General features: G+C 32.8%; 4 protein-coding genes across 10 annotated transcripts; 2 read left to right on the top strand and 2 right to left on the bottom strand.

The window, feature by feature from the left end:
* Nucleotides 1–1,866: 1,866 nt before the first annotated feature.
* LOC125421662 (uncharacterized) lies at nucleotides 1,867–3,403 on the top strand. Its single transcript, XM_048470985.2, has 2 exons — nucleotides 1,867–2,340; nucleotides 2,478–3,403. The coding sequence occupies exons 1-2, from the start codon at nucleotides 2,287–2,289 to the stop codon at nucleotides 3,216–3,218; spliced, it is 795 nt and encodes a 264-aa protein (XP_048326942.1). The 5' UTR covers nucleotides 1,867–2,286; the 3' UTR covers nucleotides 3,219–3,403.
* Nucleotides 3,404–9,550: 6,147 nt separating this feature from the next.
* Nucleotides 9,551–10,633, top strand: LOC107413294 (uncharacterized). The gene has a single exon (XM_016021209.4). It carries the CDS (start codon nucleotides 9,673–9,675, stop codon nucleotides 10,189–10,191), a length of 519 nt encoding a protein of 172 aa, XP_015876695.2. The 5' UTR covers nucleotides 9,551–9,672; the 3' UTR covers nucleotides 10,192–10,633.
* Nucleotides 10,634–11,960: 1,327 nt separating this feature from the next.
* On the bottom strand, nucleotides 11,961–17,920 carry LOC107413296 (WAT1-related protein At3g30340). 2 transcript variants are annotated; one of them, XM_060819930.1, is made up of 7 exons: nucleotides 17,782–17,920; nucleotides 17,295–17,672; nucleotides 13,982–14,044; nucleotides 13,732–13,848; nucleotides 13,237–13,645; nucleotides 12,541–12,692; nucleotides 11,961–12,440 (listed from the first exon to the last, which is right to left on the bottom strand). In XM_060819930.1, exons 2-7 carry the CDS (start codon nucleotides 17,669–17,671, stop codon nucleotides 12,272–12,274), a joined length of 1,287 nt encoding a protein of 428 aa, XP_060675913.1. In that variant the 5' UTR covers nucleotide 17,672; nucleotides 17,782–17,920; the 3' UTR covers nucleotides 11,961–12,271. The 2 variants fall into 2 exon arrangements, with proteins under 2 accessions (XP_060675913.1, XP_015876696.2); XM_016021210.4 differs by lacking the exons at nucleotides 17,295–17,672; nucleotides 17,782–17,920 and adding an exon at nucleotides 14,322–14,833.
* A 53-nt stretch (nucleotides 17,921–17,973) lies between these two features.
* LOC107413293 (protein RECOGNITION OF PERONOSPORA PARASITICA 7-like) lies at nucleotides 17,974–24,320 on the bottom strand. Of its 6 annotated transcripts, none has more exons than XR_009640459.1 (5): nucleotides 23,920–24,320; nucleotides 23,484–23,735; nucleotides 20,343–23,387; nucleotides 18,342–18,984; nucleotides 17,974–18,183 (listed from the first exon to the last, which is right to left on the bottom strand). XR_009640459.1 is itself a non-coding variant. In XM_048470947.2 (3 exons), the coding sequence occupies exon 3, from the start codon at nucleotides 23,252–23,254 to the stop codon at nucleotides 20,357–20,359; it is 2,898 nt and encodes a 965-aa protein (XP_048326904.2). In that variant the 5' UTR covers nucleotides 23,255–23,404; nucleotides 23,484–23,735; nucleotides 23,920–24,320; the 3' UTR covers nucleotides 20,234–20,356. The 6 variants fall into 6 exon arrangements, 4 of the variants coding, with proteins under 4 accessions (XP_048326904.2, XP_015876694.3, XP_048326907.2 ...); XR_009640460.1 differs by having other exon boundaries at nucleotides 18,342–18,960; XM_048470947.2 differs by lacking the exons at nucleotides 17,974–18,183; nucleotides 18,342–18,984 and having other exon boundaries at nucleotides 20,234–23,404.
* Between the last annotated feature and the right edge of the window lie 2,506 nt (nucleotides 24,321–26,826).

Genomic DNA, 26,826 nt, shown 5'->3' with positions numbered 1-26,826 from the left:
TATTACTTTGAAATAATTGCATTTTAGTATGCTTTAGTATGGGGTGAATGTATTTTCTGCCATCGTTTTTAAGACATTGCCATTTAAGCAGTTGATTTATATATTATTGTAATTTTGTTCAATTTGATATTATGATTAATCACGGTTAAGGCTTCGTCTTATGTGACTTGCAGCTCAGACTTATAAGACTCACAAATTGTAAATTTTCAAAGCATATTGATGCTTGGACTTCAATTATATATAGCAAAAGCTGGCTAAAAATTCATACAACAAAGGGATAGCCAAAACGACCAAGAGCCTAAATTTCAATGTTTTAAGAACAAAGTCCAATTAAGGCAATAGCCCCAAAACTAAAAAATACTAAAATACGAGTTTCCATATTTTTTAATTTATTTTAAGTTATCTTAATTTATCCTAAGTGCTTTGTTTTGTTTTTGTTTTTGTTTTGGTTCTCTCTCTCCTTTCTCTCTAGAACCATTTGCTTCATGTGTACTATGCACGTACGCGTGGTTCTAAAAAGAAGCCGCAACTCCCTTTAATTAGGTAAATGTTAGATTATAAAGATTTATCCAATACTAACTTTATGCTATAAGATATAGGCATATTTAAGAAGGACAAAATAGATAGTTAACAGTACAGCTAGTGTTAGAATATATAGTTGAACATGAATCATACCTATATTATCCTTCTATTCTTTTTAAAGAGTCAAAAAACAAAACCTAAGCATACTATCAGTCTAAAAGAAAAAAGTGGTATAGATATCTTATGGCTTTCATCATTCATAAGTTAGACTTTTCGCAATTGTAGTCTGACCAAACATCTCTTTTCCCGTTAATTAAAGCAGAGCGGTTATAGTGGAGCTTATCATAATTTGGTCCCCTTTTTTTTTTTTTTTTCATACATATGCCTTTTCTTTTGTTACAATAAAAAATTATTTTCTAAATTATATATGGAATGAAGCTATATATGGATCGGACCGTATTATAAAATTATCTTCTATGTATATATATATTAGAATTGATTTCGTAGCAGAAATAAAGTATATAATTCTTCCCCTGCTGCTTGGTCTTTCAATTAAGTTTTAGAATTACTTTCAGCTTTCAATTAATTATATGGGAATGTTATTATTAAAGAATACTCTCTTGGTTGGTACTTTTTGCACGTTTTAGGCTTTAGAATGTTATTAATTTATAAAGATCCTAGCTAGTAGTGACAGGGACAATTGCCACGAGCTTAAAAAATTTGATATATTTAATTTTAAGATTTGCTTTCTACTTCAATTTATGAAAAATGGAAACATAATGAAAACAATTGATGAAAGTCTTTTTCCCTGGTTATCATAATTACAATAAGTCTTGAGTATATTTTTAAGAAAACAGAATGAAAACAATAGATGAAAGTCTTTTTCCCTGGTTATCATAATTACAATAAGTCTCGAGTACATTTTGTGAAAACAGCTCCATGCATGCATGTATTTATCCTCTTTAATTAATTTGATGCAGTATAATAATATGGTACTTAATATTACTAAGTGTCTCCTAAAGTTTAATTTAAGGCATTTCTAAATTTATCTAAATTCGGAAAAAAAAAAATTTAAATTTTAAATCGAAGATTTAAAAATAATCATCACTAATCGTTGCCAACTAGACTGTTTCAAAATAATAAATCAATTGAAATATTAATTTTTAAAATTTTTTTTTTAATAAAAATGTTTCAAAATGATAAATCTATAGAAATATTAAATTTTTAATTTCCATTTTTTTAAAAAATAAAAATGGGAGATAACTTTGCCAGTGTGATATCCCTAGACCAATGAATATGATGTTATAGGAGTAAACACGAAGTCCGTAAATGTTAAATCAAAATGATCATAAAAGCTCCTCAAAAACTGATCACATTCACAACACAAAGCTCAAGTGTGCACGTGCACCGCTCGTAGTTTGGTCGAATAGAAAGAAAAAGTTAAGAGAGTTGATGAAGACAAGTAGATCTCACACGCGCTCTCACTTTCACCTCACATTTCACATTTCACCATCTTCTGCATGCAAAGTAGAGTCCACTAATCCAGTCCATGTGTACATAGAACCTGTTTGTATAAAAGCCTCTAAGAGCAAAGCAATACATATTGGGCGCTACCTTTTCTATAATGCTTTTGGCCTTTTTCGTTTTTGTCCAACTTTGTGTCCCACGAATGTAAACAAAAACCAAAAGAAGATCACTTTAAAATAGATATACCTTACTAAACCATTCATTCTCTTTGTGATATTAGGCCACTTCAAAGTAGTGATGGAGCTGGATCAATGCAGTCCTTTCAATTGGGGTTTCTGCTATGAAGAAGAGGTACCCAATCGACATTGTTAATCAAGGACGTTAGATTTGCTTCTCTCTCTGTTCAATTGTGTGTTTTAAGCAATTTTTGTTCTGGGGTTTTAAAATTTCCTAATGGGTTTTGTTTGATTTTCTCTGTACATCTGCAGGGAATGGAGGAGTTGAGGTATGGTCTTTTGCATACCACTTTGGAGCTAGAGACAACAATTTTATCAGCAAAGGAGGAGATCACAAAGAGAGAAGAAGAGCTCCTTCATCTCAAAGATCTTCTGTGTAAAGCTATAAGGGAGAGAAATGAAGCTCAATCAGAATGCCAGAAGCTGATGTTTGACAATCTCATACTCAACCAACAACTACAGAAAAGGCAGAGCCATCATGATCATGCTCAGCATCTAAAACAGCCACAAGAAGAAGTAGTATTTGCTTCACTCAATGAGGAAGATCCAAAAGGCAGTAAATCTAATCAGCATTATGGCACTTCTGATACTACTGATGAAAACATCCTAATTGCATCTCCAGATATAGAATCAGCAGTTCTGCAGCCACCATTGTTGTCATCGCCATTGCCACCGGCTGTCATGAAGTTGGTTGAGGGAAAGCCATTGCCAGAGAAAGGGAAGCTTCTTCAAGCAGTGAGAGAAGCTGGACCACTCCTTCAAACTCTCCTTCTGGCTGGACCTCTGCCTCAATGGCAGCACCCTCCTCCTCGTCTTGACACCATCGATATCCCACCAGTTGCCATTTCTCCTCCACCATCACGCCTTTTACAGCACCAAGAATCTTGCATTTCTGTCAATGATTGTTTCGGTAAGAAGAGGAGTCTATCACTTTGTGATGGCCCTGATTTTTGCTCCAATACTACTAAGTACCAAAAAGTTGTTCTGGATTGACCAAAGGCTACAAAGGTAGTACTTCTGCATAATTTTGTAGCATTGCCATTAGTCCTTTTCATAGTGTTAAAACATTGAAAACCATCAGCATGAAATATTGATGGTTTTAATTCTACGTATCAGTTTAGCTAGCAGAGAGAGTACTATATTCTCCAATTGGAAATGAAAATCTAAACTTTCGTGTAGCATGTGTCTGGTGGAGATGAACTAAAATTTCCTATGTTTCAAGCATATGTAGGTGCTCTAATTGTGAATATAATGATGCGAAAATGATTCGGCCAAATTCTACTGATTATTTTGGAATATAATATGAGAGACTATATCTTAAATTTACAGTTGGTTTATATTATGTGGGGATAAATTTCAGAGTAATAAATAAAGATATAGTTGTGCTGATCATGCTATTTCCTTGAACCTTTTTGCCTATATTTTATTATTTTATTTTAAATCATTCCAGAGATTTTCCTTTTAATCAAATCTTGAAAACCATCAAAGGGGTGTTCAAGTTGGTGATCATAAAGCTTTGTGAAGACTGAGTTCGAATTATGCACCAATAGAGTTCGCTCCACATGACTGATCTGCAACCGTATAGCCAAACGAAATCAAAAATAATTAACGAAGAAGAATTTATGGATGTTACGTGGTTTAACTTTTCAAACACCATCAAGTCTTAATCATGCCAGCACATGCCATTGAGCAGGACAGTCATTTATTGGGCCCGCTCTCTGTATATGGCTGATATATATATATATATATATATACTTTTTTTTTTTGAAAAAATAAATTTAAACATATATTATATTGGGATATGATTTATTTTACTTTTAATACTAGATTTAGTAGAATCTATGATTTTGAGATTAAACACCTGTCCCTTCAAAGACAGATGGATAGGGGTTCAAATTTGGAACACCATATAACGTAAATATACACACACACAGAGCACCTTCACATGGGACTGAGTCGAGAATTTAATATTTTTAATATTAAATTTTTTTAATTAATTTTTGAATTACATTAATAATTAACATTAAATAATAAAATTTAGAAGATGAACTTCATTGAAGTTTGATTTACAATAAATATAAATTTTATATTTCAATTTTTGATGCAATTTAAAAAAAAAAGATTATGATATTAATAATGATACTAAAATTATAATTTGATCATGAATGTATATATATATATATATATTATATATAAGAAAATTTAAAAAAAAAAAAAAAAAAAAAAAAAAACGTTATAGAGTTGGTACTTTTTGAGTGTTGATGGTGAATTTCGGTTTGTCATCTATTTTGTTTTGTTTTATTTCATTTTTGCAAAACTAGGTATTCTATTTATTTATTTTTCCCCCTCAAAACGACATGTTTTGACGGGCTGCCTTTTTTCCTGTCTATTGTCTTCCTATCCTACAACGATGCTGCTTTACTGCTTTATTAACTGTATATGGACGCGGCATTGAATAATGATGTCAAATTATATATATATATATATATATGTCAGCTTTAATATAAGAATCCTACGATGTCTGATTGATTTTATTTTTATTTATTTATTTTTGCAATAATGGTTGATTGATTGGTTAAGTTCCATTAAAGGTGTGTCTATAAAAGGTGTTGATCTAAGATAAATAAATGGAACAAATGCACTTTGATATAATGTATAATTGCAAATGTCTCAATTAGTTTGAATTGGAATCTTTAAAATTAATTGTAATATATCCATATTTTATGTTTTTAAAATTATTTTAAATTGATCCAATTAAAGTTAATTTTAACATATTCTATCAATTTGAGATCAGCTCATGTGGCCATCAAAAATATTTTTTATTTTTTTCAAAATTTCATTTGTTTATTTTGTATAAGTAAAATAATAACAAAAAAAAAGATATTTAATAAAATACAAAAGTTTGAAAGAAAAATTAGATGCTAAAAAAATTTTGAAAACATGATAGAAATACTGGAGAGTAAAAAAAAATTTTGACAGCCTAAAAAATAAAAATCATATATTCAAAAAATACCAAGTCGGTGGGACGACATTCTTTGCTCTAGAAAGAGTGTGGACGACTCTCAGCGCTCAGTTGCAATTATCCATAGAAGGCTTCTTAAATACATATATGCAGCCTTCTTAAATACATATATGCTACGGTGAAGTCCATCTACATGCAAACTTTCACCAAAATAGACACTTTTTAAAAAACAAATCCGCTTTGCTGTTACACAGACATAGTAAAAGTCAACGTTTTTTAATAATTAAAGAAAAGATGAACGGAAAAAAAATATCATATTATATTTTAATATATATTTTATATATTGTATATATAATTTATTAATATGTGAATGAATTAATACTATATATATTTATATATTTTAGAGATGTATATATTATATATAAGGTTTTTTATATGGAAAAAAAAAAGGAAACCGTGTATGTATAAAAACAAATAAATAAAAATTGTTCAAAAAAATTTTGAAAACTATTTAGTCAAACATGTTTTCTATTTTTTAGTTTTGAAAATTATTTAAAAAAATTATTGACCAAACAATTCTTGTTTTCATAAAACAAATAAAAACAATTTTCTCTTTTTTATTTTTAAAATAATATTTTAAAAATTGAAAATAGAAAATAAAGCCAAACAGGGGTTAAGAGTCTAGAAGAAATCAAATTATAAAAAAAATATTAGATATTTGAATATATGATACTTTCATCAGGTTCGCAGAATTTTTATTGGATATTTGATATTTTTTATAATGTTTTCAATTTTTTTTTTCACCATCTAGTATTTTTTTTGGCTCTCAGATTTATTTTAAGCATCTATATTTTTTTGAGGCTGTTAAAATTTTTTTACTATTTAGTATTTTTATCGTGTACTTAAAATTTTTTTATCATCTAATTTTTTGTAACTCTTAGATTTGTTAAACATCTAATACATATATTTTTTTATCAATGTAAAAAAATTGATTTTAAAGGTCTCAAAATGAAAGTTAGTGACTTTAAGGTACTAAATTACATTTATTTTTTCTTTTAAAAATTTTAAAAAAATATTTTTGAGGTCATTAAAGGTGCATGTGGTTCCAAATTGACGGAATCTATTAAACTTAACTTTAATTGGACCAATTTAAAATGATTTTGAAAACATAAGAGTATCAGTATGTTACAAATTGATTTTATAGATTTCAATTCAAATATTTATGATTATTCAGGGTTTTTAAGTGCATTTATCGGTAAATAAATTAAAATTTAACTTTAAAGAATATGCATGGAAAAGTGACTATTAAATAGCCCATGTCACAGACATAGTTTTTTTTTTTCCCCCATAGAAGTAATTAGACAAAGTACTAACCAGTATTATTATAATCAGAAAAAAAAAAGTTCAAAATTTGGCTATCTAAAAGGTTGTATCTTCAAGAAAGATGAGTTCTATTACTCAATCAAAATAATGATCAAATACATGCCCATAAAAACAATAAAGAAATTTTAATTATGTAACTAGAAGAAAAACTTTTGGACAAAATATTGGAACTGGTTCTTATACTAAGCTAAATAACATATAAGATTGAACGAATTGCCACATTAAATCCATGGCATAACAATCATGCCATGTAAAGTTCAAAAGTAAAAGTCTTATATAAAATCTTTCTTAAAAAAAAAAAATAATAATAATAATAAATTTTGGCTATTTAAAAATGGTTGTATGTGCAGCGATGAAGCCACACCCTGTCAATCACAGTCGGACCAATGGGCCCCAAGAAGATCAATTTGTTTAGGCGTTTTGTTCCATCGATGGTGGACAGGGAGGCCCATTAACCATATAAGGGCCACCGCAACAAAATGGTCCAATCACCAACACAACCAACGAATTTGATGTCCCACTTGGTTAGGAGCCTTCGTTACGCGGCGCCACTATTGGCGTTAGCTGAAACAAGTTTAATAAAACTTATTGGATTTTTGGTCGATGTGGTATTATCGTTTTTAATGAAGAGATTTGAACTTTTATAACATACGCTGGTTTTTTTTTTTTTTTAATTGATAATTAATTAAAGATCAGTAGCTTAAATATTGAAACCGAATTATAATTAAAAACAAATTAAAAATATAATATTATAATGATCCAAGAAAATAAAACGTTCATCAATAAAAGCAAGCTGAAAGATAAACATATCATTAATCTTTGCATTGGGCCAATAGAAAATGGATTTTTTGGGTGGAGAACGTTATCAATGCATAAAATGTTCCCTGACATGGATAATAATGATGTAGACATGACTAATTAAATATAGTTATGTATACAATTTTTGACATATCAATTAACAAGACAACTTAAATCTTATATAATCTGACACCTGTGTATATTATATTTTACCAGTATGAACTTTGGTTTAATAAAAATAAGGTGAATTTTATCTTTATTTATGTGTGTGTGTATATATATATATATATATATATATATATTTTTTTTGAAATTTCTTGTTTTCCTGTTTTTCCCCTTTTTCTCCGCCATGCCTCCATCAAGCTCCTCAATCTTCGATCAAACTCCTTGTCTCGAATGGGGATTATGCTTGTAGTAAGAGACCAATAATATGATATTTTTATCTCCATCTACCTTTATATTTCCTACTACTTCGTTTGATATGTAGAGTAATCATGTGACTGAAAACCCAGCATTATCAAATGCATCATCATGTTGATATAATATGAGTTCAACCTTAATCATCTGATACAAAAACAACTCAAATTACCATTCCTAGATTATTGTGATAATTGACTTAATTTGTATAAGAATAACCATGCCATATATATATATATATATATGGGCTGTTTTGGACTAGTTTATTGTTGTAATATAAAGGTATAACAAGCTGACTGATCACCGCAGCCTAATAATTGGGCCGTTGCATCATCTTTTATGGATCCTGACAAACAAAAAGCTTGTTACTCATTCCTCATGATGTTTCAAGTTATGTAACAGTGCAAATGCACACATGATTTGGAGCCGTCTCAACTATGAAAATTTTCAATTAAAAAAAAGAAAAAAAAAAAAAAAACTCAACATTGAAAGTTCACAAGTATGAGGTTGAGTCGAATACAACTGTTGCAACATGGATGAATGGGCCAATCAAATTTTTCCTATACATAGGAAAGTCCATAACACCCATGTTTAACATGAGAAAAATTTGTCCAAAGTCTTATGTATTTTGGACTCCTAATAGCAAATTTTCCAACTTGGAAAGAAAATTACTTTTCTATCCAATTTAGCATCTGAAGGTTGAAGTATCCCAAATTCCCCTAATCTACTGACAAATAATTATCAGTCTCCCTTCATTTCTCTCTCTGGAACATCTTAAACCAAATATAAAACAAGATCTAAGGCTAGTTTGCTTTTTTTTGTGTGACTTGTTTGTGCAAAAAGTTAGGTCTCTCTCCTAGCTAGGGTGTAACAAATTTATTTGTTATTTTTTTTTCAATATTAGGGAATTTTAGGGCTCAATGTTACATATATAGAACAAGTTTTACCGCTATAAAAGAAATGGAGTTATGTTGTGTGGTTTACGTATTTGTCAACTTTTGAAGTACTTATTAACTTGTATTAAAATTTGAAGTTTAATCCTAAAAGTTTGAGGTTAATTAACCTATTGGACAAATACCTTTTAGGATGCCAAATTAAGCTAATAAAAAAACTTTGTACACTTTGACAATATTCATGTTTTTATTAATTCTCCTTGATTATAATCAAGCTCACATGAGGTGAGACAAAAATTACGAATTAGGATCTATCCGTGCTATAGCTCATTGTCTACGGGACTAGACCTTTCTCGGTCCACATTGCTTTTTTTATCCATATAATCAATGCATGGACCAGCTTCTTAAAGCAAATCTATCAAATATCATTTAAAAAAAAAAAAATTATCAAAAGCCGAAGTTAAGATTATAGTACTTATGATATTACATACTACTATATAGTTTTTATTTATTTTTTTTCCCCCCTTTGAATATAATATTCTTATGGTATATATTATATATGTTTCGTTAACACAATGTCACTTCTAAGATATAATTATAATGTACCGCTACTACTACTACCAATGATAATAATAATAGCAATGTGATTCTTTTCTCTCCCAAAACTTCAAATTCAATATCCCAAAGTTAGAGCAAAAGAAGTGGACCCCTTATAACCCATTCTCAAGCAATCCCTTCCTCTTTTTCTTTTTATGAGATGGAATAGCTTTTATCCCTAAATTGCAAAACAAGGCAAACCTTATTCCATCCGTAACTATTATAGCACCCTTCCAAGCTCCTCTTATATATATCTAATCTCATTTCCATTTCATTCCTTAAGAGCTCAACTTCATCTCTCTCTTCCATAGTCCCCATATACACACATACATCTTCTCGGCTTCCTCCCTTTTTTATTTTTATTTTTTTTAAAAAAAAAAAAAAAACAAACCAAACAATGGTGATCGCAGAGTCAGTGAAGCCAAGCCACTCTTCCTTCGAAGGAGAAAAACAACAACACAAACACTTCGACCGAGAAGTCAGAGAAATGGTGTCGGCCATCACTCACCGGCTCACCGATCTCCAAAAATCAGGATCGACCCACCAGGAGATTGAAGACGAACACGGCGTCAGACTCATCACCCTCGCCGGAACAAACTCCGGCGCCAGTCTGCGTACCGAGCTGGACGAGAAAACTGGCATTCATATCAGTGAGGCTGATCCGCTGGCCGAATCTGATGCATTGAGTACGTTCGTGAATAGCAACTTTCAGGCCGTGAATAACTCCATCTTGATGGGTGGGAGTTACTCAACCAATGATCCCGGTGTTCATGTCGATATCTCTGATTTCGCTGAACACCAAGGCCATAAGCCGGAGAAAAAAGGAAAGAAGGGAAAGAAGAAAGACAAGAAGGAAGGACACAAAGGTGATCGCAAGGAAGGACACAAAGGTGACCGATCTGAGCATTCTGACTAATATACTTTTGGAGGATATAACGAGGGCCATAAATGGAGGTTCATGAAACTACAATATTTTATATATTATGTGTTAATTATATATATAGTCTGTCTTTCTTTGATACAGAGTTTAGACTCCAATATCACGTATCAAGTTGCTTGGCATGATGTTGGAGCTCGTACCAAATTCCGTCAAAATATACTGATGAGAGATAGGTTACAAATCTATAATATTATACATAAACGTATTAATAAGCCTTCTTAATCGTGGCCATATAGATACGGTTTTCAAGATTGAGTTGGAAAGTTTTATTAAACGGTACTATATATATATATATATATATATGAGTGATCGGCTATAATAATAAATTTCCCTAATGTAAAATTTATAATATGGTTATATGTGGTTGGTACTGTATTGAGTTTAAGCAGTGCAATAATATTTGTTGTTCTTGTTTTTATTTTTGTAAGTGAGAGTTATTAATTAAGAAAAAAAAAAAAAAAGAGTTTGTACTAAAATTGCTACTTGATCCTGTTGCCTTTGATTTGTCTTATATAATATGAAATTGTGATCTTGTGAATTATAGTTGTTTGTTTAGCAGGATAAATATTACCATTCAAAATGATAACTAGAAGAACTTGAAAAGCTCAAATATTAAGAAGAAATCCAATGCCCTGTGACGTGCACCAATTGAAATTGTCTAGCGTGACAGTGACTAATTAATATTTTGCGAATTTAGACCGTTTAGACAGATCTGTCTGTTTCATTACTCTTTTGTTTGCAAGTGTAAAGATGTTTATATGATCTCATAATAAAAAGAATAATGAGACAAATAAAGAAACAAATAAGGAGACGCATGATCAAATGTTAATTATGCATAATCCAATCTGTAGCGTACCAAAAAAAAAAAAAAAAGTAACCCAAACCCAATAATATGTGGATGAGAAGGGTTACTGATGTTTCATTTAGTTATAAATAAAGCAATAAATTGAACCATTTGAAGTGTAATTTATACGCGTAGGTCTAATTTAACAACTTATATGTGATCAACACCATGCTATATTCCACACCAGCTTAAAAGAGAAGAACTTCGGGTTGTCAGTAAAGGCATCTGAAAAGAGTGAAGATTCGTTGAGACCCCTGTTCGTACCACAAATAGCACGATGCACAGTCAAGCTTTCGATCCTGCGGCCTCTTATCGAGCTTATAGAGTTTCCGGGAGAGATGAGCAAGTAGAGATACAGGTTATGATGATAATTTTTGGGTAATGGGTAGTAATGTGTAATTTTCTTGTCCCTTGAAAAAATCCTGCCTTGGTTATAGCTTCTTTGGGTACACTTAAATCAGTCTTAGACAGCAAAGTGCCTTCTTTAGTCTGCACGCAGTATGGTCTTTTTACTATGACTGTGCCTTCTTTAGTCTGCAAGCAATATGGTCCTTTTACTGTGACTGTGCCTTCTTTAGTCTGTGCAAGCAATATGGTCTTTTTACTATGGCAACAGTACGCAGCCTTGAATATTCTGATTTGTTTCATCAAATCAATTCCTTTGTTAGTCATTCGTTGATTTAAGAGTGTGGATTCTCTATATAACAATTAACTCATACTTATTGCAAAAAATAAAGAGGGGGGGGCGGTGGGTGTGGGGTGGGGAAATAAGCACTAGAACTGGTCGTGTAGCTATATATATATATATATATATATATATTTATCATTACTTCGATGTGGTGGTACCTGTTTTGTTTATAACCCACCAAAAAAAAAAAAAAAAAAAAAAAGAGGAGAGAGAGAGGTCTAAGATGTGTAACTTGTGATATATACCTTCTTATATAAATATTTGACATTACTTTTCAGAGTATAGATATATATATATATATATAGAGAGAGAGAGATTTACTTTCTGCAAAGTTTATTTACCATGACTCTGACAAAGGACCTTGGAGAAACATGGCCCCAGTCAATTGAGTAATAGCAGAGGAGACATATTTTCCTTTATTTTTTGAGGTATTAGAGGTCGGGTAACTTTCTTTAACTCCCAATTTGGGGAAATTAAAAAGTGATTACTTCTCATGAAGTGGTAAGTTGTCGTGCAACTTGACTTCAAGAACACCGTGAATCACAAGAGACTGTAATGACTGGTAATTGTGGTTCCTGCTCCTTGATCTCTTCCACTTCTTGAGCCAATTTTGTTATGCGATTCTGCATTTCCTTTTTTTTACCCCAAAGAAGAATGTACAGCCCCATGATCACAAGGATAGAACCAAGCAAGCTGATCAATATATCAGTGAATGAGGAGGTTAATTAGTAGTTGAGTTACTGATAATCATTATGTATTAACACTAATAGTGAAATGATTATTAAGAAATTACCTTCCCAGGTGGAGCTGTTCATGCAAAATGGGGACGTCTATCATGGCTGCCATTATCTGAACAAGGGGACTAAATGCTGCTGTAAAGACTGGACCTCTTTTCTTAACACACCATGACATTCCCACATAGCAAAACCCTGATCCTATTATCCCCTGAAAAACCCAAATACCGATATATATACATGTTAAGAAGGTAGATAAGCAGGCATAGAACAGCAACTAATTCATTGACTTTAATTCAATAGAGCTAAGCTCTATGTGAATGCCTTTTTTAGAGAGATATCAGTGAACTCATGCATTCTGTATCAGTATATTGATTTAGCATATTTCGCTAGATCTTCTTCGATCCATAATCACAATTATTGCAGATGGTAAAGGGATTTGACTATCCAGACAATATGGCTATTAATGAAATTATTGACCTCAAAACGTCAAGTAGTTAATCTTTATTAACAGGTAAAGGAAAATCCATAACGTATTAAACAGTAAAGTTCACATAAAATCTTTTATCATTACTTGCAACTCTTTTTTATCAATTTGGATACTTCCCTCAGCATACTCTTATATTGCGTTTTTCGAGAATCTACTAACAGAATTATTTTCCATCTGGTCTGAATGCAACCTAGCTTGAATAATTTGCACTTTACAGTTAAATTTGTTGGTTTCGTATAAGAAGCATCATAACATATATACTTACAGCAAACAGGACAGTCGCGATTTGTATCTTTCCCTTCAGAACCCACACAGAAAGGTTCCTGACAGTACACAAACTTAAGATGGCCGACTGAATGGCACCGAAGAAGGACATAATGGCGGTGCTAGAATACTGGCATGGGAATCTCTTCCCTATATTTGATTGTACAAGGAACCAGGAAGACCATAAAAGTGTTCCTATCACCAAAGCTACTGAACCAATTGTCCATCTTTGTGCCTTTTTTCTTGAACTTAACTTTATAGCATGATCAATGGCATGAGCCATAGCTGGTGAAGAATGAAATAGAGGCATTCCTTTATAAAGGGTCAATACAGCTGCTCCAGCGATGCATACTAGTGTACCGATCACTTTGGCTTTTCCACTATTACATTTTAAGTTCACTGTCTCCATTCTGTAGCATAAACAAAGAATTAACTTAGGAAAAAAAAAAAAAAAAAAAAAAAGAGAGACAGAGAGGTACTGATCTTCGATACGTACCCGAAAGGTAATGCCATTAAGAATGTGAGCATAGGCACCATGTTGACAAAGGCACAAGCGAAAGTAGCAGAGGTGTTTTGAATTCCAAGAAGGAAGAAGTATTGTGTCAAAGATGCTCTGCAATAAAGAAGCACAAAATTATTTTTCACTTTTGTAAGTGTAAAAAGTAATGTCTCAAAAAAAAAAAAAAAAAAAAAAAGGAAACTTGACTAGATGGTAATTCCAGGGCAAGTGTATCAATGTGACTAACCCGAGAATGGCACTGAGGAAGAGATAACATAAGATGCGAAATGTGAGCTTTGGTCTGTTTTTCCTGCAAGCAAGCTTTCCATATCATATATTGTTTCCACAAAGGGAAAAGAAAAGGGAAGAGTGGGGGATAGATAAACTTTACTCAATTGACATCCAAGTCAGAAATTGAGCTCTTTTTGACCCAGCTAGGCTGGAGTTGATCAATAACTTGAACATGAAGTTTTTAAAAAATGAAGCTCAATATGTTGGATATGTTAACATAAGCACGCAAGAAAATGAGTTAAGGTTTGCATGTTTCTATGGGTAAGAATGGAAAAACAAACTGATGCAATTGGTACCTTTCCCAAAAGTAAGCGATCGGGGCTAAGAAAATGGTAGCAATTGACAAACGAAATGTAACAAGAACCAAATGGTCCATTCCCTCATCAAGAACTTTCTTGAGAAGAATATTCACAATGGCGAAGGCAAAATCGATAGCTATCATTATGATAAAAGGCTTCCATTCATCACAATTCTTCATGCAAGCCATTTTTTATCTAATTAAAACTTACAATATAGAGTTAGCCGTGGCTCTCCTATGTCTCTCTCTCACACAGAAAATAACAGAACACTACTCTTAAGAGACCGAGTAAAAATTCTCCATTTTCTCTTTTGTATGAAAATTTTTCCTTATGCTTAACAGAGCTGCTTACACAGAGACATCTGGGTCTAAATAGAAAGACTCCGGAATAAGTGGGCACAAAGCAAGATTAAATTCCTCAAATCACATCAATGCTTTAAGCAACCAACTTTGACATTTATTTATTAATTATTCTCTTTTTCTTTTGCCTTTCTTTTGACTGACCCTTTTCCAGTAGATGGAGATTATTTGGGAATCACTTTCTCAGGCTCAAATACAGCGTTTTAAAGCATAAATGCATAATCTCAACCTCCTCTATAGGCCAGAGTTTATAGACCATGAGTTTTTCATTTGTATTTTCCTCCTTTATTTTCCATTGATATTTTGTTTAAATAAATGAAACTTTTTTCTGGGTTACCATTTTTAAACATAACCTACTATAATTGGTATTAAATCTTAGGCATATTTTTTAGTGGTGATGCAGGAAAATGGATTCTCTATTTCTTCTGCACAGCGAATCTAATACTTCATCTTTCAAAACCAAATCAGCAGCATCCTCACAAAATAATAGATAACTTGAGAAGCTAGAACAATATGTCAAATCTTACTACAAAAAGCAATTGACAAAGACTTACAGAGATAGAGGAAAGAAAGCACCCTGGAACTTCCATGGACAACTTGACAGGAAATATGTTAATGGAGTCTCCAATTCATAACAACTTGTACCATTTTAACAGCTTGAATAAATCTTGGGTAATTTATTCCATTTTTTAAATAATTGGTCTCTTTCAATTAGATTTGTAGTTCAAGCTTGAAATATACCTCCTGCTAAGTTTAGCATGTAATCCATCTCCAATAGTTATTAGTCAATTAGTATAATAAAATTTCTAGCAGTCTGATGTCTCTTTAGGTGCATTAACCCATCAGGAAGCATATACACGTAAGTGCACAACACACGCACAGAGACACAGGTGCATATCCATGTGAATATTTTAAGGGTTGATATGATCTTTAAAATTAAGTGAGGTCGATATAACACTGACAAATGTTATGGGTTGTCACTTAGAAGATTTTAACATCTACTAGAATCCCCCATGATCTCTTATTGGAGAAGTACCATATACATGTCTATACGTGCGTATGTGTGTATATATATATATATTTATTCCAAGTGTTATAGCAGCTAATTAAAGCTGCCAAATTTTGCAGATAATTGAGGAATACACTATACAGTACCGTAGAGAATGCTTGAGTTTACTAGGATTAGGAAAAGAATTTCATGTCTAGTGGGTATTATTATTATTATATTTTATTTTTTTCCTCAGCACTAGGCATGGATAATAGATATATCTTAGCCTCTTAGCAAGGCAAACAAAAGCTAAATATCATCACTTACCCCAAAAAAAAGGTTAAGCATCATCTGTGTCATTGTCCATTAGCTTTTGGGTTAAGGTTCTCTTGCTTTTTTTTTTCCTCGTCAGTTTGTGTAGGCATTGGGTACCAAATCAGGAATCTGTATGCAAAACAATGACTTTTGTTGGGATGACTATGACCACTCAATATGGTACTTTTTATATTTTGGTCATTGACACCTTTCCTTCAATAGCAACATATAGGGGTCCCACTGGGTTTTCCTACCACGTGAGGTATATATAATCAGTGGGTTCTAAATTAACTTCCAGATAACTGAAATGTTCTTCCATATTCTCGGTTAGCTTCCTAGCTTGTCTAAAATATTTTAATCAATTACGTATCACAAGTGTTTGGTTATCATTATTTCATTTTCTTTTTTGACCAAATAGAATTTTGCTTCCCTACTTTGCTTCTGGATTATCTCTTTAGTTTTTTAGATGGTACTCCATCATCAATTTAAACAACATTCTAGAGAGCAATTCATCAATAAAGATGATTAAACTGGATCTGTAATTGATAATCTACAGAGAAATCCTTTCCTATACATTACACTGAACTTTCTAGACTCTACATGTAGCATAATTGCATAACATCTTAAACTATTTACAGCAGCTTTTAAAGGGCTAGAATGGCCAAAAATAATAAGGGTGTCCACAACTCAGTTAAGTATCCAATCCCAGCCCCTCATATATTGCATTACCATAATAGTTCTCTAAGCTACTTAAATAGCTGAACTCTGTCCTAAACTATTTTAAAAGGTCAACTTTAACACCAATATAAATGGTCATAATTTGTCCTTAGAGCACTAGGATGCTAATTATATATATATATATATATATATATATAAACTGCCATACTGGGCAAAGCTCAGGAGCAATGGTGTGAAAAATAAATGAGAACATGGTGAAGAAAAAAAAATATAAAGTGTTATTATAATTTTCGCTTTTCTTTGTTTCCTTCATTTTGTTATCCATACATTAATTATTATTATTATTATTATTTTACATTTTAATTTTAATATCAATTTTTATTTATTTGTCTCTAATGAAATTCTGAACTCTGAATGTCAAAGTGAGACAACTGAATGTTTGACATAATAGAGGTATATACACATATATAAACCTGGGCCAGATGCCTTATTAAAAGTGGAGAGATAAAAAAAAAAAAGAAAAAGAAAAACACTTGCAAGCGAGCTTGATAAAACAAAATCATGAATTCACAGCCAATTCGAAAATAGTTACATAATAGTTACATCAACAATCAGGAAGAAGAATATTACTTTTTCATTCGGTGAGGAATTTCATTATGGCTGCCTCGAGATGAAAACGATAACTTGATTCTTCTGCAGTGGACCAACCATATTCCAATCATGAAAGAAGGTACATGGATCACTTTATAGTAATCTTCCCCTTCTATTCCATCTTTGATTTCAAGTCTGTCAAGGAAGGACAACATCGTGGACGAAGTAAAAAGTTTCTGGAGGGTAGTCACAAATTTCAGCCCTTCTGGAAGCATATTTAGTTCATGCACATGTTGAATATGTAACTCCTTCAGATAGGCAAGTGCACCTTCCTCCACTCTCCACTCTTCTAATCCATCTAAGCCTTTGAGTTTACGAGTCTCCCGCATTGGAAAGCCATGGGCAGAGCAAACCATTCTAGAACCACGATACAAAAAGTAGCTCAAGTGAGACAACTGTCCAAATGGCATCCCCACCAACAAATTTAAGCCCGAAAATTTGCATGCTGCTAAAGATGTCATCAAACCTGGTTTGGATGGAGTTGATTTGGCAATGAATTCGATGGAGTTGAAAGGTTTTGAAGTAGGAGGAGGAAATTTTGAAGAAAAGATGTCGATCACATCCTCAATATCATACCCTACGTCTCTTGACTTGTATGACCAACTCTCAAAAGCACTAGTTTCGTTCTTGCTTTCGATCCACATCTTTCAAGAAACCAATTATCCACCTCATTTCATCTTTCAACTTTGCAACATCCCCCTCCACACTCGTCAAAGAAGCTGCTTCGTGAATGTGTAGTTCAGAGAGTCTTTGAACTGCTAGAGAAACAGCAGACTCTGTCAACTTTGACAATGCAAAATTCTGCCATTCTTGTTGGTAGATTAAGCTGGGAGTAACAAGGAGGCTAGACTGCAATTCCCACAACCGTCTGAAATAAAGAACCAGCAGCAAACGAGGATGGTCTTTAAATTTTTTACTTCTTTAGTTATCTGGTCTCCCTCTTATTAACAAAATTCTTTAAAGGGTCATGATTTCTTCAAGCAAGTTAAGAAACTAAAGGAATATAGACTAAGAGTAGATACTCACTCTTGGTTTACTTATAAATCCTGATCAATCTACTCGACTGCTCTTTGATAGTCTCTTTTGTAGTTGAAATCCAGAAACTACCATGTACGATGTTTCCTTCAATAAAATCATGATATAGAAACTCTACAGAAATAAGAAATTGATAGGCCCAAAACTCATGGTCACCAGCAACAAAAATTCAATCACAACAATGGCTTTTCAGCCCTGAATGCAGAGTGCTATGCCATTTGGACAGTAAGATTATAACTTGCAATATAAAACATAATACTTCAGATAATATTAGGATGGATATATATTTTATATATAATTTCCACAAATTAAATGATAGACCAGTGGGTAAAAAAAAAAAAAAAAAGAAAGAAGAAGCAAGTATAGACCCATTGACTGGGGGAGAAGTACTGTAGTTTTCTTGTAAAGAAATAATGACATGCAAGAAGTAAACTCACCTGAAGTACAATTGGCTATCCAGACCATTCAAGCTGCCATGGAAGACTTTCTCCTGAAAGACTAGGGAAGTAGGGAAGTGGAAAGGTCCAGTTTTCATGTCGCAGAGAAGCCGAGCGCATTCTGTTATATAGGGGAAATGGGAAATGGGTCTTGGACCATAGGACACAGCAAACTGAGAAATCAACTAACAAGGTGGCTGAGAAATCAATGAATGAATAAAGTGGTTTAGGTTTTGTGGGGAAGGAAATATTGCATAGAATAGCCATTATTCAGTCATCCATTGAAATATTGGAAACAAACAAATGATTTTAAGTTGAAGATGATGTAGACAAACAAGAAACACAACAAAGTTTGAAACTTTGTTAGTTGTACTCATGACCCACCTCTGCCATGGCTGGCCATTGTCATCCAAACTTGAAAATAAATTAAATATCAATATAAACATATTATTTAATAATTGTTGCATAAAAGAAAATTTTGTTTAGACTATTTTATTTTTGTCTTGATTACAATTAGACTTTGTATTTTCATACCACATGAGGTATATACATAATCAGTGATAACTGACATGTTCTTCGATATTCTTTTGTTTAGATTCCAAGCTTGTCTAAAAGATTTTAATCTATTCTGTATTACAAGTGGTTGGTCATCATTATTTCATTTTCTTGTTTGACCAAAAAGAATTTTGCTTCCTTCTTTGCTTCTGGAGTATCTCTTTAGTTTTTTAGATGGTAATCCATCATCAATTTAAACAACATTCTAGAAAGCAATTCATCAACAAAGATGATAAACTGGGCATGTAATTGATATCTACAGAGAAATCCTTTTGTATACATTACACTGAACTTTCCAGATTTTACATGTAGCATAATTTCATAACATCTTGAACTAATCACAGCAGCTTATCAACAGATAACAGGGATCTCCACAACATAGTTAAATCTCCAAAAAGCATCCCAGCCCTCATATATTGGACCAGCATAATAGTTCTCTAAACTTATTAAATAGATAAACTATTGTCCTAAACTATTTAAGAAGGTTAACTTTAACACTGATATAAATAGTTGCAATCTGTTCTGTACAGCACTATCGTGCTAATTGACAACATATATAAATTATGGCATATAAAGCAAAATTAGGCACAGTTCAGGAGCAATGGTGCAAAAAACCCCTAAGAAAATAAATGAAGAAGAAGAAGAAAAGAAATATATGAAGTCTAATTAAAATTTGCTTTTCTTTCTTTCTTTTATTTTGTTAACTATACATACATTAGTGATTTTTTTTTTTCCAATTTTAATTGTTTATTATTATTATTATTATTATTATTATGTCTTTAAGGAAATTCTGAACTGTAGTAAATGTCAAAATGCGATAACTCAATGCTTGAACCAAATCAGTTGTACACACACACACACGCATATAAACCTGGGCGATAGATGATTCACTAAAAGAGGAGAGAAAAGAAAAAATTGCAAGCAAGCTTGATATATAAAAGCATGAATTCACCATCAGTTCAAAAATAGATACATACACAATCGGAAAGAAAAATATTACTTTTTTAATAAACCTCAATTCATGAAATTCCTTAAGACCGCTTCCGCATGCAAATGCTCACTTGCCTTTTCTGCTGAGGACCAACCATGTCCAATAAAGACAGACGGTACATGGCTCACTTTATAGTAATCTTCCCCTTCTATTCCATCTTTGATTTCAAGTCTGTCAAGGAAGGACAACATCATAAAATGAGTAGAAAGTTTCTGGAGTTTAGGCAAAAATTTCAGCCCTTCTGGAAGCATCTTTAATTTATGTACAAGTCGAATATCTAATTCCCTGAGGTTGGCAAGTGCACCTTCCTCCACTCTCCACTCTTCTAATTCATCTAACCCTTTGAGTTTAAGAGTCTCCAGCATTGGAAAGCCATGGGCAGAGCAAACCATTCTAGACCCACTATACGAAAAGTAGCTCAAGCTGAGAAACCTGAGACTTGGTAGCTTCTCCAGCACTACCATTGGATCCTGCTTCATATTAGAATTTGACAAAAGCAATTTGGTAAGGCTTGCTGGAAAATGTTGCAGAAAATGGTGGCAATTGGAATGAATTCCTTCAGCAATGTTCCCATCTAAATGTAATTTAGAGAGAACATTGCAGCTAGAAATTGGTTCCCAACTCAGAAATCGATGTGGGGTTAACATATTTAAGGATCGAAGTTGGCCAGATGCAAAAATGGGTGACTTGAGGACCACTACAAGGTGTATGTCACTTTCAAGTAATATCACCAAATTTCGAAGATTAGTCAGTTTGTGCAGTGCACCATACCTGATCAAAGTACCAGATGGAATGTTCTTTAGAGTCTCGATGTTTGAAAACTTATCAAAATGAAAATCTCCAGTCCGATATGGAATAATAACTCTATTGAGCATCCACAGTCGAGGTAATAGCAAATGTCTCAAGCGTACCAACCTTGATATTGACCGAGGTAGGTTCCCAACCCAAGTTTGTCGAAGATCAAAAGTGAGCAAATTTCGTAGGTTGCCTATAGAATTTGGCAATTTGTAAACATCAGCATTTTTGAGACCCAAATATCTCAAATGAATTAAATTACCAATCTCTCTTGGCACTTTAACTTTTCTTGAGCTTTCAGATCCATAATGATTGCTAATACTCAGTCTTGGAAATTCAAGTTCCAAGACTCTTAGCAATATGAAACTCTTATTCCTCAAAGGTAACTTGTAAATAGTTTCGAAGAGTAAAAGAGAACGAAGATGGGGATGTACAAGTTTTACCCAATCAGTAGCATTGGGATGGTGGATAGATAATCTACGTGAATAACTTGCCAAGTTCTGAAATGAAGCAGAAGCAGTTCTGCTCTCATGATTCTGAATAATCTCGGAGAAATTGTCTTCTCTGGCCTTCAACATGCAAAAGTCTCGCATAAGGTCATGCAAACGGCATGTTTTAACACCTATTCCTGTGTGATCCCTTTGGCAAACTTGAACCATGCACCTATCAATGAGCTCTCTCAAGTATAGCTCAGCCACATCTTCCACTGTCTCTGCAGCTTCTCCATTTGTTGGTGTTTGAACAAAACCCTCTGCAATCCACTTTCGAATCAATTTTTTTTTGGGTATCTCCCAGTCCTCTGGGAAATTTCCCAAATAGAGAAAGCATGGTTTCAATTCATAAGGCAGATCATAGTAGCTTAAGGCCAATATTTCATTCACTCCTTCATATTGTTGCTGTGTATGGAGTTTGTTCAAGTACGAATTCATGTGACTTTGCACAGCCTTCCATTCACCCAACGATGCTTTCGTTCTTAGGAAGCCTCCAAGTAACACAATTCCCAGAGGTAGTCCTCCACATTTTTTAACCATCTCCCTTCCCAGCTGCTCAAATTCTGGGGGACAACCATCACGGACAAATGCTTTACGCTGCAGCAGCTCCCAACTCTCTTCATGTGTCAAAAACGGAGGTTCAATTGGTGTGCTTGAAGGATCAGCAAGCAGTGCTACTTCCTTGTTGCGTGTGGTAAAGAGAACTTTGCTTCCCTTCTTTCCCTTTGGAAAAGCATGTTTTATGTAATCCCAAGCCTTAATCCTCCATATGTCATCAAGAACCACAAGATACCTCTTCTCTTTTAACTCATCTTTAAGCAAACAAATTAAATCATGCACATTCAAAGTTCTTAAATTCTCTATCGCATCTTTTCTTTTTTTTGAAATCTCTCTTACATATTTATTTCTGTTTAAATCTATTTTTCTGCAATATTGGGAATCAACCTGCATCAGAATTTCTATTAAAACATCTCTAGGAACAAACGTTTGAGATATAAAAACCCAGGCACAAGAGTCAAAGTGACGCTTCACATCAACAAGATTGTATACTTTCTTGGCAAGAGTGGTCTTACCTAATCCGCCCATTCCTGCTATAGAAACTATGCAGAGCCTATCTTCCTGCTTCATCAACTGAGCCTTCAAATCCATCATGCCAACCTCTAAGTTTATTACATCATCATCCTCGTCTGGATATGATCTTCTGAAATTCTGCCGCAATTCAGCCATTGAAACACTCTCCTCTCCAACAAATTTAAGCCCAAAAATTTGCATGCTTCTAAAGATGCCATCAAGCCTGGTTTGGATGGAGTTGATCTGGGAATGAATTCGATGGAGTTGAAAGGTTTTGAAGTAGCAGGAGGAAATTTTGATGATGAAGATGTCGATCACATCCTTAATATCATAAGCTACATCTCTGACTTGTATGACCAACTCTCGAAAGCACTCGTTTCGTTCCTGCTTTCGATCCACATCTTTCAAGAAACCAATAATCCACCTCAATTCATCATTCAACCTTGCAACATCCCCCTCCACACTTGTCAAAGAAGGTGCTTCGTGAATGAGTAGTTCAGAAAGCCTTCGAACTGCTAGAGATACAACAGACTCTGTCAACCGTGACAAAACAAACTCTGCCATTATTGTTGGTAGATTAAGCTCGGAGTAACAAGGAGGCTACTAGACTGCAATTTCCAGCAACCGTCTGAAATATATAACCGGCATTGAACGTGGATGGTCTTTAAATTTTTACTTCTTTCGTTAGCTGGTCACCCTGTTATTAACATAATTCTTTGAAGGGTCATGATTTCTTCAAGCAAGTCAAGAAACTACAAAGGAATATAGACTAAAAGAAAGAGTAGAGACTAACCACTAGCTTAATTATAAATCCTGATCAATCTACTTTACTGCTCTTCGGTAGTCTCTCTTATAGTTGGAAATCCCTGAAACTACCATGTATGATGATATTTCCTTGAATAAAATCATGATATAGAGACTCTACAGAAACAAGGAATTGATAGGCCCAAAACTCATGGTTACCATCAACCAAAATTCAGTCACAACAATGGCTTTTCAGCCCTGAATGCAGAGTATCATACCATTTGGACTGTAAAATTATGACCTGTAGTATAATCATAATATTTCAAATAATATTAGGATAAATATATAATATCCACAAATTAAATGATAGCCTAAAAATTAAAAAAATAAAAATAAGAAAGGCAAGTGTAGACCCATTGACTGGGAGAGAATTATTGTAGTTTTCTTATAAAGAAATCAGAATGAAGTGCAAAGAGTAAACTCACCTGAAGTACAATTAGGCAATCCAGACCGTTCAAGCTGCCATGGACAACTTTCTCTTGAAAGACTAGGGAAGTAGGGAAGTGGGTAGGTCTTGTTTTCAGTCCCAGAGAAGCTGAGAGCATTCTGTTATATAGGGGAAATGGGAAATGGGAAATTGGTCTGGGACAAAAGGACATAGTAAAATGAGAAATCAATCAACAAACAAAAGGACATAGTAAACTGAGAAATCAATCAACAATGTGGCTGAGAAATCAATGAATGAATAAGGCGGTTTTGGCTTTGTGGGGTAGGAGATATTGCACAGCACAACCATTATTTGGTCATCCATTGAAAAATTGGAAACAAGGAAATGATTTTGGGTTGAAGAAGATGCTCTAAGCAAACAAGAAACGCAATAAAGTTAGAAACTTTTGTTTTCTTATTTTATTTTATTTTGTTTTTTCGGTGAATAAAGTTAGAAACTTTGTTAGTCATACACGTGACCCACCTCTGCCGTGGCTGGCCATCGTCGTCTGAACTTGGTAGTAAATTAAATAATTATTATATAGTTATATATATATATATATTGTTTGCCGAAAAGTAAATATTAATATAAATATACTATGTAGTAATTGTAGGAAATCATATAACAAAAGTTGAAAAATATAAAGCAGATAATAGTTTTTTACTCCAAAAACTTTCCAAAGTCTCGTAGATTCGTAATAAAATATATAATTAATTTTTTAATATATAGTTAAAAGGTTGTCTTTAAAAAAACAATTTAATTAGTGATAATCTTAAATTATGAAATAATGACTTTTTTAGTATGTAGTCGAATAATAATCTAAAAGGCAGTTTAATTGATATTCAGCACCAATAATAACCTAGTTAAGTTTAATTGATATTGACCATTAATAATAGCCTAGTTAAGTTTAAGGTCAATGATAAAATCTTTTTCTCCAATTTATTATACATACATATATTTATATATACAAATATATATATATATATATATGAAAAGAAATTATTGAATGATAAAAAATACCCTTATAAGTGGGTTAGATGGGCTTTAACAGGGTTCACAGGTTATAAATGACCCGAAAACTCTTCCTCAATTTTGTTTTTTCCTTACTGTAGTTTTTTAGTAATAAGAAGAAAAAAAAAATTATCTTCCAATAAGATCACATGCATCAGACCAAATGCGTTTTTGAGATAATAATTAGATTTGTTAAAATTTGAATCTTGACTTTTAAATCCGCAATTGAGAATAATTAAGCAGGTTCGTTTCGTTAAATTACCACTTTTGATGGTTGTCATGATTATTTTGACAGCATAATTTAACAGTAAAAAGAACGAGATTTTGCGTGGGACCAAATCAAAGCACTTGGCACCTAGGAAACTAGTAGAAAATCTTCAGTGGGCCATCCTATAAGACGCCACACTGACAAGCAGATGGCCCCATATAGATATCTATTTGTTGGGAAAATTGATGCCACTTTATTCACATTCCAAATAAATATTCTAGTGACTGAGGAACCATTAATTAAATCTGATACTCTTTTGCACAACCGCAACCTTAAAATCCTTCCGGTTAATCCCAGGATTTATAGTAGCTCCATCTCCTACCCGCCACAGAATATGAATGGGTTGTGGTGTGGTGGTCAATTCACTATTAACTCTATCCGTATATTCTGGGTTGTGTACCAATCTAGCCTCTAAACAAATATATACATATTTATCAAAAATTTTATGGTGAGGACGGTACGCATGCAGATCGTATTATTAGTGATGGTTTTTTAAATATTAACGATGATTTTTTAGAAAATCGTTACTAATACTATGAAAAATCGTCACCAATACTATGGTTCGTATGAGGACCGTCCACACCATAGATAAACTGACATATTTATAGAGTACTCCTTCTGTATATTAAAAAAAAAATAGAAAAAAGAATTTATATATATATATATATATATATATATATATATATATATATTTTGAAATAAAAAAGAATTTATATGTGTGAAGAATATATGTTAAATTAAGCTTCTCAATGGAATTAATCAAGGAAAAAGAAAAAGAAAAATAATTGAAATATGATACATAATAGAAAGTAAATTTTATAATTATTCCTAATAAAAATATGAGTACGACAAAGTCATTCCAAAACATACATGGTTTCAAATAACATAATATACAGAGGATAAGCAAAGGTAAATGGAGACAGGAAAAAAATGAATATATTTATAACAAAGAGACAAGCAAAATCTTTTATTATTATTATTATTATTATGATTATGTTTTAATGGAGAGATTCAAATTCGTGACAAAATGCTAAACTTTGCTATTAGGCTGTCTTCGAATGGATAAAAGACTGTAGAAGTGAAATGACAAAAATCTGTCCTACCACTCTCAGTTTACAAGCTTAGAGAATGAGATGGAGGAATTATGCGCCACTTCGTAAAAACCTTTCCCTTCAATTCCATTTTTCACTTCTTGAAGCTTCTCACGGAACGATTTTCTCGTTTCATTAATAATCAACTACCTAAGAGTAGTGACAAATCTCAAACCATCCCGAATCATTTCCTTTGTAAGGGATATATTCTGAACTCTAGATATAGCCAACAAGTCAGAGTAAGAGAACTGAATGCTTGAATTAATAGAGCTATATATATACAAATATATAAACCTGGGAAAACAGATGATTTATTAATAGTGGGATATAAAAAAACTTTACAAGCAAAGCTTTGATATATACAAATCATGACTTCATATTCAATTCAAACGTAGTGTACATATACAAACAGAAGAAGAATATCACTTAAGCAAACAACCTCACTTCCTGAATTTCATCAAGGACACATGATGCAAACAACAGGTTAATGCTCCTGCTGAGGACCAGCCATATCCAATTATGACACAGGGTACGT

Source organism: Ziziphus jujuba, chromosome 8, assembly GCF_031755915.1.
Source record: "Ziziphus jujuba cultivar Dongzao chromosome 8, ASM3175591v1".
NCBI lineage: Eukaryota > Viridiplantae > Streptophyta > Magnoliopsida > Rosales > Rhamnaceae > Ziziphus > Ziziphus jujuba.
Note: the sequence above shows the minus strand (reverse complement) of the source record. Positions and strands in the feature narration are given on the sequence as shown.

What these genes read in the sequence shown, in the direction of transcription:
- LOC125421662 (XM_048470985.2), top strand. Translation starts at nt 2,287, where the DNA reads ATGGAGCTGGATCAATGCAGTCCTTTCAATTGGGGTTTCTGCTATGAA. An exon ending in GTTTCTGCTATGAAGAAGAG is followed by an intron (nt 2,341 to 2,477) that starts GTACCCAATCGA and finishes GTACATCTGCAG; the next exon opens with GGAATGGAGGAGTTGAGGTA.
- LOC107413294 (XM_016021209.4), top strand. Translation starts at nt 9,673, where the DNA reads ATGGTGATCGCAGAGTCAGTGAAGCCAAGCCACTCTTCCTTCGAAGGA.
- LOC107413296 (XM_060819930.1), bottom strand. Translation starts at nt 17,671, where the DNA reads ATGGTTTGCTCTGCCCATGGCTTTCCAATGCGGGAGACTCGTAAACTC. An exon ending in TCGCGACTGTCCTGTTTGCT is followed by an intron (nt 12,693 to 13,236) that starts GTAAGTATATAT and finishes TGGGTTTTTCAG; the next exon opens with GGGATAATAGGATCAGGGTT. An exon ending in GAACAGCTCCACCTGGGAAG is followed by an intron (nt 12,441 to 12,540) that starts GTAATTTCTTAA and finishes TATATTGATCAG; the next exon opens with CTTGCTTGGTTCTATCCTTG.
- LOC107413293 (XM_048470947.2), bottom strand. Translation starts at nt 23,254, where the DNA reads ATGGCAGAGTTTGTTTTGTCACGGTTGACAGAGTCTGTTGTATCTCTA.